Raw genomic sequence first — 12572 nt, forward strand, 5'->3', positions numbered from 1 at the left:
ACACATTATCATATTCCGAGCGCAAATTCTCGTTCATTGCTTTTTTGAACGCAGTCCCTATCACATAAAAAATGTAGACAGCCAAGTTGTAATTGAGCACACCAAAAGAGAGATTTGTACTTTTTCTCTGCTTAGAGTGAGATCGGAAACAATGGAGAACCTTGCATACTCCATTCAATATCGAACAAAAAACATCGCTCACAGAACAGTAGAGTTTAGTTAAAAGGCACACAAGTCTAAATCAGCAACTGCAATGTCAAATAAACGATGAGCTAAAGAAGACAGATTATAGGTTGTAAACATGCGTGATTGCATGTTGTAATCTTGTCTCTGTTTTTAGCTAGATGAATAAACGCGATCGATTTATACAGCGGTAGATTGTGTTTTAACTACCAATATATATTGAAATAGCTTACCAGGTTTACTATAACACATTCTGCGTTGAAACGATATCTCTGATGCAAAAAAGACATCTGCACGTGTTTTATGTTATTTGGCTTCAACGCAACAACATGCCTAAATGTTTTAAAACAACACACTTAATTGTATTATGCATGCAGCCAGTATACATGCATTGATTTACATTTGCAGCATAATGTTAATTGAGTATATCTATAGTATTTGCAGTGCATGCATATATATAAATTTGCAATATATGCATGCTCAGTTTGCAAACTTATTAGAGAGGTGCATGAGTCATTAAGTGTGTGTAGTTGCGGCGTCTATCCTATTCCTGAAGTGAGCACACATTACCGGCGTAGCGTGGTCCTCACATTTGGGGGGTCAATAAATTAAACTGCAAACCACGCGCATTTCTTACTTGCAAAACCACGCCCATTTTCTACTTTTCTAGCTCACAGTTTGTAGACGTATAAGTAAATAGTATCAATTTTAGGTTACAAATAAACTGCGTGACTGAGTGCCGTCAGTGTGCGTTTAAAGGAGTGGAAACATTGTTACAGTCCGTGCCAAGAAGGTTTTCATGGCTTGCTACGATCGTCAAATTAAATGGCATCTCGATGACAATAGAATCTAGACAACCAATTCAGTAGTGCAAACGGCGTTGAACAATTCTAGCATTTCGTAGCAATATAGGTTTAGCTAGTTACCCAGAATAACCCGAGCACGAAGTGGAGAAAGTACTGTGGAGTGCAAGCAATCATTAGGTAGTGAAGCCGCAGAAGATTCCATTCTCCGGCCAATCGAATTTTTGACTCTTTAACAGACTTACTTGAAAATATTTGATGGATAGGCTTCTTTATGCGGTTTTGATGCGGTCTACTTTCACTCTGCCATTGCCGGATATCGTAGTAAACGTCTTTAATAAACTAAGTGATGGTCATGCGTACTTTACCTGTCCACGACTTCTCGAAACTGGTTTATCATACTGAAATGATGATGTGTTTGCATTGTCAAAGAGATATAGTCAACGTCGTCGATTGTCAACATACTACTCTGAGATTAAGCGGACCATGACTGTTTAATAGCTTAAAATTATAGTTCCGCTTATAGCAGAGTGACTCGCCCAAAATGTTTGTGGCTGTAGCCTCCCCCAGTCTCCTCCTCTTGACGCTACGCCGGTGCACACATTCACCTATATACACTGCACACAGTTGATTGACAGTGGGAACGAGATAGCTGTGGCACCGCGGCAGAAACAGCCGCAATGGCATGCGCAGCAGCCAAGCTACGCGTGAGAACTATATATGTTCGTGACATCTGTTGAATGCGACTGTTGTCTGTTCATGTCGTGACAGCTAAAATGCTTCACATGTGATGGATTCAGCCAACATGCGCGCGGACGCACGCGCGCGCACACGCACACACACACACACACACACACACACACAAACAAATACAAACACACATATAGATACCGAGAGTTCGATCGACATTCATATAGGACCACGCCCCTTTTTGTTGTGCAACCATTATTAGAAGCCTTGCTACTCTCGGCAATATTTTAGCTTTTACAAAATGATTTTTATTAGCTAATATAACAACTCTGTAGATGTAATTTTGCGGCATTGTACTATCATTTAACAGTTGTGAATTGACAAGTAACTAGGAAAGATATTAATGACCGATCGAACCAACTTTAGTAATATGGATCAACAAGAAAAAGTTGCTTAAACTTTACGGTAACACAACGACTCAACTTTTATTAATTAGTGAAAGGTAAACAAGACGACATATTAATATACAATATCATGTTGCTACATAGAGACGTGGTTTAAGCTACAACAAGAACACAAGCATTGTCACAAACGATTTAGTTTTTAAGGCAAACAATGCCAGCAAAGTTACTAGTAGATGACGAATATTCTACTTGGTACCTGTGGTAGTTTCCACTGTGCTTGAATCCGTTAGTTGAAGCTGAATCCTTAAACCTAAAGTAGTATCTGTCGTAACCTTTGTAACTGTAACCATTCCATCCACATTTTCCATGGTAAACATTATCTGTTCCACTTGCACCAGAGTTAGTATTACTTCCAAAAATGGCCACTGCTTCAGAGGTACAAGCCCACCGATATCCTTTAGGACAATAATAGAACTTGGATCTATCCCATGTAGCAGATGTGGACACTGCATAATAAACCGATTTGTTGTAAGAAGACTGTGCAAAACCACCACAGCTGTCGTCTGTATCTCTCCATTCCCAGTTTCCTGCAACAGACAACTCGGTTCGCCTCTAGCTATACATGCAGATATCTGTATTCCTCACTTTGTTCGTCTCCAACAATAACTTGTATTTTTGCTCTAATCGGATTTCCTACGAAGGATTTTGCAGTACATTCGTAGAGTCCGCTATCCCACGCGGATGCTTTACTTATGGTCAGAGTGCCGTTTGATTTGATCTTGTAATTCGATTTGCTGCGACTACACGGACCACTCCACGATACCTGAGCAGGCAGTCCTTGAGCTAAACTCGCGGCACAATCAATGCTCACACTACTGCCGATAACGGCCGCCAGCTCAGGAGGAGGTTGACTGTCAAACCTAAGCTCAAGTACGGCTGTAACACACCGGCCATGATTAAAGATACTATGATTGCAATAACAATAATATTGTAATTTCTTACTTAATCTCGTTTTTAAGCTCTTTTTTCCTATTTTGTTTATGGCGTGACAGTGATAAACTCCTTCGTCTGACTTTGACACGTTTGTGATGCGAAGAGTATCTACTGCAGACTGATTTGTTAGTTTCAAAGATTCTTTGCTCCAGTAGACAAGCGTTTTTGGAGGACCGACCGCTTGGCAAGAAAACGAGAAATTATCTCCAGCTTTCACGACCACAGAAGAAGGAATCGATGAAGTGAATCGAGGTGGGCCTACATAATTCGCAAACAATGTAAGCATAATCCATAGCTAACTCTAAACACTTATGCAGCTTCTCTGCTTGACCTCTCAGTGACATGTAAAATCTTTAATGTTTCTTAATTAAATCGTATAATAATTATTTATTAGATCATGACAGATCAACGCCAGTTTTCAGTTGTCAAAGCGGCATGCTGATAGCCGCTTTTAATTAATGGTATCATAGATGGCATATTTAGCGCGCGCTTTAGCTACAGATTTTGTCAAATTCTTGTTGTTTAACAATAATTCCTGTGACAAAATTAACATTTTATTGGTATTGCAACAATTAAGGCTTCAAACTCTAGAAGGTACAGTTTTGCATTTTAAAAAATTACGGATTGCAAAAATTAGTGTAAGCAATAATACACACATTTTATTTAAAGTAGTTGTATATATATATATATATATATATATATACTAATCAAAGCAAAAACATTGCGGCCATATCTATTAAATTAGCTTTACTTACCAAGAATGGTTAATGGAATATCCTGTTTTAGAGCAATACCGCTGTAGTCGTTGACAGCAATGCAGGTATAGTTGCCAGCGTCTGCATGTGTAGTCTTGCTGATGACTAGAGAACAACCTTTCGCATGAGCACGATCAGATTCCAATAATCTCCCCATCTTTTTCCAAACGAACGTGAAACCTGGAACCGAGCATAGACTGCATCGTAAGGAAACCTGACTGCCCAGAAACACAGTGGCACCAGTCTGTACAGCACCGGTCTCTTCAGTACCGTCATCTGTTCATGAATTTAATTAGGAAAAATTAAGTAGTACCGCCTAGCCAGAAATCTCGACTTTCGCTATCTGTTTGGCATCGAGAGAAGAGCGGTCTGGCTACACAAAACAGAAGAACTAGTGTCTTCATACCTGTTTGTGATAATGTAAAAGTGTATGATTTTGTTCCAATAGAGTTGTGAGCAGTACATCTGTATTGACCAAAGTCCTGTCTGCTAACGCTAGAAATCTTCATAGTGCCGTTAGACGTCACCACAGCTTCGTTTGACAAACCATTTGGTCGAGACCACTTGATCGTTGGTAGAGGATAACCGTCAGCGTGACAGATAAGACTTACGCTGTCGCCAATAGATGCTTTGACAATCTCTGTTGGCACACTGATGAAAGTCACAGGAACTGCAACATTACAAAGCAATTTTGATACAATTTAGCAGACTAGAAATAATATTATTCTTTCATTAAATTATTTAGTATATTTATTATTTATTATAAATTTTTATGATATTATTATATATAATTTTTAATAAAATTAAATTAAGAAAGTTATTATCTATTATAAAATTTATTATTTTATTATTTTAAAAAAAAGAACAACAGGCAAAAAATTAGAATGGTACAATGTTATGTAGTCATTGATAGGTTGCATATATACCTTGCACGACAAGAGTAGCGTAAGCATTCGCATCTCCAAAAACGTTCTCGACGTGGCATACGTACGTGTCCGCATCATGACGCTGTACGTTGCTAATGATCAGGCTGTTGTTTTCACTGACGGTCGCGCGCAACGACGACAATTTTGACGATTGTTTGCGCCATGTTAGCTTAGGTCGAGGAAACCCCTCGGCAGTACACTCAAAAGTCACACTATCCCCCATTATTGCCTCTACACTCGAAGGTGACTTGGTAATTTGGGGAGGCACTGCAACGGAGAACAAACTACATTATTATTATTATATGTAATAAATAATACAATTGCAAGACGTGTAGAAATGTTTGCAAGTGTACCTGGGTACAGTGCGCATGCGAATGCTCGTACGTAACTAATGGATGCCTTAGCAGTCGACAAGTGCGTGTGCCAGGATTGTGAGTGTATACTTTATGATCGAAAGATGCAATTTCAATTTAACGCTAGGAGCATAGAGTTTATGCAATGTTGTACGTTTACTTACCTGATTAAATATTGAACAGGCAATGTAAATAATATGGTGTGCGACATCAATTGGATTCTAGTCTGTTGGATTCTAGTCTGTTGCAACAAACAACAGGTAAAATCGTTTCTATAAATGGATTCGACATTATGTTGTATATATATATATATATATATATATATATATATATATATATATATATATATATAGTACCCTATTGTTCAAATCTCTCTTCAGACAAGTATAGATAGCTCTTACGTGAAAGTTTTCTGTACACATTCTACAAGTCGACGCCATATAACCATCTTGATCATTGCTATAGTATAAATCTAAAGATGTGAATAGAAAGAGGTTTTAACTATTTTTCCACCTGCCCAGTTTACAATCAACACTCCATTTCTTCTAAATCGATCGAGATATGCACCGAAGCGTTGCAATGGTCAACTTTCTGGGCGATAGCAAGTATTGAAAATGGAGACACCTTGTCCGGCTTTAGCTCTCTGGAAAGACAACACTTTTCTTCTAATGTTGCTATAATGATGCATGTTTATAATAATAAAATATACAATAACTTGAGGTAATGGTTGGCATTTTTATATAACATAAAGCGTATTGTTAAACGATTTAACACTTATATCACAACAATGCATGCAGTGGTTCCAATCGATCAGGTAGCTATAAAAACGTCTCTACAATTTTGGCCACCCTTTTGCTCTCTAGCAGCCTGATTAAGTTGACCCTAGTAGTCTACATACCAATGCTGTCTCCCCGCAGCCCTTGATCGCCTTTTCCGCCTTTTCCGCCTTTTTCGCCCTTCAATCCTCTCACTCCTTGCTCCCCTTTGTCACCGAGATCGCCTTTGTCACCTTCAAATAACCGATTTCAAGTCGCGGACATATTTAGTTAAGTGTAGTTTTAGCTGAAACTAACCTTGTATACCCAAAAGGCCTCTTGGTCCCATGTCTCCTTTTGGGCCTGCATGTAGTTATAGATTTAGCAAAACGCTTTAGTATACCCAAGTCGGAATGCACATGCAGTACCTCGAATGCAAATTTTTTCGTTGTTAACACACGAAGCTTTTAATGTTTGGAGCTAAGATGAAATGAGAAACAACTAGTTCATACTTTTGCTTCAGGCATGCAGTTTAATATAAGATAAACTGCAGTACCAGATGTGCAGTTATCTTGAACGTTCTCAAGTTTGCATGTTCGTTATAAGAAAGCAAAGATTGCGTGTATTGCATCAAAATGGCAAGTATATACGTTGCAATTTAATCGTTTAATTAAAAAAATTACAAACAATCCTATAATTATATAACAAGCAAATCGTTCATCTACATTACAGTTTACACGTACTGAAATCTCTACTCGAATTTTTCTCACTATTATTGTATATATATGTGCTGTTGTATACATAAGCATTTTAAAATGTTAAATATGCATGGTAACGTGTGACCCACGCGATGACATGCTATTATCAAGTCATGAAATATGAACTGCAGGAAAAGCATTTACATTTTCATTTTTTACAATAGTTAAGTCACAGAAGCAACAGATCTAGCTGGCATGCTAAGGAACAGCTATTGACGCTTCTTTCAAAGCTCGTATATTGGCTGCTAAAATTGTAAAATTTCACATTTATTAGAGTTAACGCTCTTATCTCAAACGACGGTTGTGTGTGTGTGTGTGTGTGTGTGTGTGTGTGTGTGCGCGCGCGCGCGCGCGCGCATGTGTTCCCGGAGTAGATGGCGGCGCCCAGAGCTTTGTAAGCTTTGTGGTTACCAGACTATTTTGAAGAACGACAGCGGATACAGTGATTCGTGATTAGTGATAAATCTACACAGAAGTTACACTTCTTGTAGCTCAACCATCAGTTCATCGACGCAATCCTGTACGTGTCTGCATGCCCGACAGTACACAGTAGTTATGCATTTAAAAATTGCGTTGGACAGACAACGGGAATAGGCTGCCTAAAATAAACCCGTGAATCTCGACGTGTATAGTGGTCGTCCCGTATCAAACGGTCCATCAGTGGGAACTCGTGTTTTTAGACTCGACGCTGGGCCACCTTCGCCGTACGTGGTGAAGTAAAGCGCGATTAAACGTAGCGTTCACATGACAGGAAACGAAGTTACTCTGGTAAGACAAAGATTTGCCTAGGGACACATTATGCATAAATACCCTCACGTGACTTATTATCCAATTAATCAATATTTTTAAATTAATTAATTAAGTAAGCTCCTAATGGTTTGTCATCATCACCTCTGATTTCGTAACTATAATTATAATGAGCAACCTATGTAGCTGGAATGGGTTTCTAGTTGCGTAGGCTACAGATCTAACGACAGCTGGCTGAAAATCAGTAGAACATTACAACTCCGTTGAACCACCAGAAAAACTTTTGCCTTGCTAATGGCGATTGTATCTAAAGACATGTAGTCTGCGCCTGTGCCACTCTTTGGATTGTAGAGTTTCTGAAAGATCATCTAGTCACAGAATCTTTGGAGGCACAGGTAGAATTACACTCGCAAAGTGGCACCAGTCACGCATAGACTTAGGTTTTCGTTCATTTTTCTCTGGCTTCGATCGCTGCGATCTCACCACCCGTTTCTTTCTATTCTATTGCTAGTTAGCTAACCGAATTTACAAGCACCGCCTAGCAATAATCATTAAGCTAATTTAATTGTTTAAATAATGTTTGAACAACCAATTGCAACATGAAAATGCCGACACGTGACAAACTAATGACATAATGTGTCCCATGCCAATTCTCGCCGCACGGTTTCAAATTCGTTTCCGGTCATGTGAACTCTGGGTATAATCGCGCGCGTTACTCCACCACGTAAGGCGAAGATAGCCTAGCGTCGAGGCTAGTGTTTTACCCGAGTGAGCGTACGGACGGACTGGACATTTGGGCATTCATTATAATCTCTTCTTGTCCAATTCTCTTGTAACTATATGTCTCAAACGGTTGTCAGAGTTCGCGTTTTCAACTTACAGCAACGTTAAGACAGCTAGGCAACAATCTCTGAGGTGCTCTTTGTGTACCAAAACAATGGAGTTTAACAAACGGCTAAACGTAGTTAAATTCATCCGAAGATGCGCTGCTGAGCGCACGCGCACAGCAAAGTCACGAAGATTGTGCAATAAACGAAGGATACGCATCGCTAGTGATTATCCTGCCCGCCGAAGCTCAGCAAGCGTCGCAGAGTGCGTGTGTTTCTTTTCGTTTTGTTCCTGGCAGACGGTGAGCAGTCGAGAAGGAGAATATCAACAGAGCAAGTTTGCACTCGCGACGGAGACAGTCAGGGCCGCTATAGAGTCAAGATTTAGCACTTGCAGACCGGCTCCTCAAGAGACAGTGGGTAGATTACTCGGCTTCGTTTGCGGTTGCGAATAATCTCAATTCCGCTAGCTGTTTCGGCCGTGGCGGTGTTTTCACGCTTCTTTTGTGTCACGTCGTTGCATCTAGCCTTGGGGACATGAAGCGCGAGAAAGAGTATTAGCAAAGGTATTTGTTGCAGCAGCTAGCTGGTTGCAATGAGCAAAGGAGTAGCTGCTGTGGGCGTTGGTGTATTAAGTGTGGCGCTGATGAAACAAGCACATTGCGAGAGACCGAGAAAGGTGAGCAGAGAGGCATGTCGAAGGCGAGAGAGGCGGTCCTACTGCTTATGCAGGGCTTGGGCACAAAGCGACGTTTGATGGCACGACCGGTAGCGGTTGCGGGCACGGTCTCGTCACGGTGGTGCGCAGTGCCGGTGGCAGTGCAGCAAGAAGGCTAAGCAGAGAGGCATGCTGCAAGCGAGTGGGGCAGCCCGTCTGCTTATGCAGGGCTTGGGCACAGAGAAACGTTTGGTGGCACGACAGGTAGCGGTTGCTGGCCCCGTCTCGTCACGGTGCAGCGCAGTGCAGGTGTCAGTGCAGCGAAAAGGCTAAACAGACATGGTGAAAGCAACTTGGGCAGTCCGTCTGCTTATGCAGCTATAGCCCGGGCGCAGAAAGACGTCTGGCGGCACGACCGGCTGCAGTTGTGGGCACAGTTTTGTCACGTGGAGCGCAGTGCTGGCTTGTAAACTGGTGTAATGTTGGCCGTATTAGGAAATAGCAGATGTGGGTACCGTCTTGGCAAAATACATAACAGAGCAGAAAGAAATGGTGCTTATCAGTGGCCCGAGCGGCAGCCGTTGCGGATGCCTTTGCATGGCATCACGTCAGGGGGAGCATGGTTAATCTGTTGGTGAGGTGTAATCGCATCCAGGTAGTACGTCTATAATTATAACAGGTAGAAATTCTTGTTTTTGTGCAGCAAGAAAAGTAGCATTGGTGTGCGTAGTTTTGTTGCGGGAGAGAGGGTCGCAGGACCGGTAAGCGGGACTGGACAACGGTGGTCTAGTACACAGGCGCAGTGTGAGTTAAAGTCAGGCTTGCAAGGCCCAAGCGGTTAATGTAAGCGGTTTGGATCGGCAGGGTTAAGCATTGTCAGCAGTGTCCCACGTACTGTTGCTCGCCGGCGACGAACCTGCGCTGATAATAGTAGAGTTCGCGCATGCTTGGTTGAGCTCCTGCGTTTCGCTCGTTCCGGCTTACGATTCAACAGTGTTTCTCGGTTTATTCCAGACCAACAGCAACAGCCAGCAATTGGGGCTTCTGTGAATGCGCGGGCGGTGGTGACTCCTCAACAGCTCCAGGAAATGATGGAGCAGACTGCAGGGAGTGCAGTCGACCAATTCTCGCAGCGGTTGTGGGCCAGCAGTTCTGCAAAGCAATAGCTCTAGATTTCGCGGTGGGGTTTGTGCTGTACACGGAGAGCGTGACTGGCTGTTGGCGCGCAGTGTCGTGGTTTGGAGGTCTGTATGTAGCGGTGTTCATTTTTTGTGCGCACACTAAGGAATGAACTGGGTGGAGCCATTCGGTTTTACGTCTACTTGCGCGCAGGAAGCGTTTGCCCCAGTGGTTGCCGCCCTGGTAAGAGTATGTGGTTATGGACGTTTTTATCCGGGGACAGGTGAGGTTCTGGAGATAGTGCGGCGTATCCGAGAACAGGTAAAGTCCCGGATTTCCTTGAGCGCGTGCATCTGGGAAACGCAGGTTTTGTTTGTACACCGTATGTAATATATCGAGCTCCGCAAAGCAGCCAGGTTAAAGTGACTGGACTGGTAGTTTTTTGGAACCGTCTGCAGACGGGGCGCAGTGCCAGCAGTAGTCAGCAAAACGGGAAAGCGCATACGTAGAGATGGCGATGCAGCTGATAGCTGTAATGGGGGCAGCGGCGGATGGGATAGTGCTAGAGGCGGGCAACGCATAAACGGGGAAGCACATACATGCATGTGGCGGATAGTGTACCGACAGGCAGATGACGGTTGTACGTAATCAGCAGAAATGGCCTTAATACCCAACGGCAAATGCAAACGCGGGGCGACTGTAATGCCGACTTTGCCATGTTGCGGAGTCATCGGCGGATGGTGGGCGCGGGATCAGTGGCGGTCAGCGAATGGGCTAGGCAAGGGGCCACGGCACCGTCTTCGGATGGTCGATGCGGGACCAGGCGGCGATTGTGCAGGTGGAGACGCAGGCGGTCTGTGAATGCAAAGGTTGTCGTCCACGTTAATTATAGTGGCGCGAAGGCGGCGCGGAATACACGCGTTGCGCGAATGGCTACTAGCCGGCGAAGCACACTTCCTTGGTTTGCGGGTATCGGGAATGGTCTTGGTGCGTTTCCGGTGGCTACGGCGATAGATCACATCGAACTGCTCACGGACGAGGTTAAGGACAAGCCGCGTCCGGTCGTTGTAGAGACGGCGGCACCTCGACGGAGCGCGCCGTTCTTTCTAAGCGAGTTGCTATCGCCCATACCTAAGAATGTGTTGATGCAAACCCAAGCGGGAGAGTGTGTGGAGATGGCAGATCTGCATGCTGCCAGACAGTTTTGAGCTGCAATGGCTGGGGCGCGCCTGAGTTCGGTGTTTCGCTGCATGCACTGCCATAATCCCTGAGAAGCATCCCAACCGGGTGAAACACCTGTTGCCGTGCTTGGGGCTAATCGTAAGAATGGTAGCTGCCTGGTCGACACGAGATTTAGGAAGTACGCGGTAACACACACGTGCTGGAGCAACCTTCTTCATGTATAAATATTTGTCGGGCTTTGCTGAAACGCTGTTGCTGGCTACGGCTCCGTCGTGAGGACTGTGCCTGGAAACTGACCATGCGACGGCAAAGTGTGTTCTGTCGGTGCGGCTTCTCTTTCCGCAGTCGAGCTCGCACGTCGCTCTGACTCAGGTACAATTTACATTGTGTCCTGCGGCGGTGCTCAGGCGGGGTATCGGTTACAACACGGTGCCAATGTGTCTTGGGTAGGACCTGTTATCGTGTAAGGGAGCAACATCGTGCACTTAAAAACACGCGTGTGGCACATGCGGAGTGCGCGTCCGCGGGGGCCGGTGGCTGCATGGGTGGCTACTACGATGAAAAATGGTTTTCAAAGTCACAGACCGCAGGGTAGACGATAGCGGCACGTCTTGGGCTGGTGGCGTTTGGGGTTGAATTTGGTGGCGAGTGGTTGCGACATGTTTGTGTGAGGGCTTGCTCGCTGCTCCAGACTGGCGGCGGTCGGCCGCCTTCTTTCGTCGATAGCAGTGCAGTCGGATGCGTCCGGCTCTTGGGGCCGCTAAGCAGTACAGAACAAGTTATGGATTTTGGTGGCATGACCCACATCCTATGTTAGCGTCTTCATTGATCCCAGGGAGATGGTTCCAGTGGTGTTGACCGTGGTTGTGTTCAGGAGCAGGTTGCGCGGCCGTTTACGTTCAGTATGAGTCGGACAGCGCCGAGGTCCTAGAGGCGGTTCGGAAATGCAATACAATGCAATTGCAGCAAAAACAGCGCTTGATTCATCTATCGCGTATCCTTCATTTGGTGGCGGCGCACTGTAGCTTTGCGTTTACGTCAACGCGCAGTCCATGCGGGGTCGCAAAACCTGGTAAACCGGTTATTGGTTGTTTGGTTTACATTTGACCCGGCTCCTCGTCCAGTGACACCGAACGTGGCGGTGTTGATATGCGACACCGAAATCGACTGGACTTCGGTCTGCTAAAAAAAATCGGCTTTCTTGCTTGTTTGGCGCTGGACTATGTAGCCCCATTCACGTTGCGTGCATAACAGTCAGGGTACTCACGATATCAACAGTCCTGCGAGCGAACAGGTACCGCACCAATCTGAATCCCGACATCTGAACGGATCCTATATGCTTGTTAGTGGCGTTCCTAGCGGACGACGGTATCGCGCACTTTACGCATTTGGCACGGTTTAGATAGCCCTCTTGCAGTC

General features: G+C 44.2%; 1 protein-coding gene across 1 annotated transcript; it reads right to left on the bottom strand.

Moving 5' to 3' along the window:
- Positions 1-2153: 2153 nt before the first annotated feature.
- Positions 2154-6336, bottom strand: LOC134186485 (immunoglobulin superfamily member 10-like). Its single transcript, XM_062654468.1, has 9 exons — positions 6291-6336; positions 6181-6225; positions 6006-6116; positions 4755-5021; positions 4235-4498; positions 3829-4104; positions 3083-3331; positions 2726-3016; positions 2154-2667 (listed from the first exon to the last, which is right to left on the bottom strand). Exons 2-9 carry the CDS (start codon positions 6209-6211, stop codon positions 2273-2275), a joined length of 1884 nt encoding a protein of 627 aa, XP_062510452.1. The 5' UTR covers positions 6212-6225; positions 6291-6336; the 3' UTR covers positions 2154-2272.
- Positions 6337-12572: the final 6236 nt, after the last annotated feature.

This window comes from Corticium candelabrum, chromosome 1, assembly GCF_963422355.1.
Source record: "Corticium candelabrum chromosome 1, ooCorCand1.1, whole genome shotgun sequence".
Classification (NCBI taxonomy): Eukaryota; Metazoa; Porifera; class Homoscleromorpha; order Homosclerophorida; family Plakinidae; genus Corticium; species Corticium candelabrum.

Coding starts and splice junctions, on each gene's coding strand:
- LOC134186485 (XM_062654468.1), bottom strand. CDS start 6,211: ATGGGACCAAGAGGCCTTTTGGGTATACAAG. Junction 4,499..4,754: donor CGCTACTCTTGTCGTGCAAG/GTATATATGCAA, acceptor GTAATGTTGCAG/TTCCTGTGACTTTCATCAGT. Junction 2,668..2,725: donor TATTGTTGGAGACGAACAAA/GTGAGGAATACA, acceptor TGTCTGTTGCAG/GAAACTGGGAATGGAGAGAT.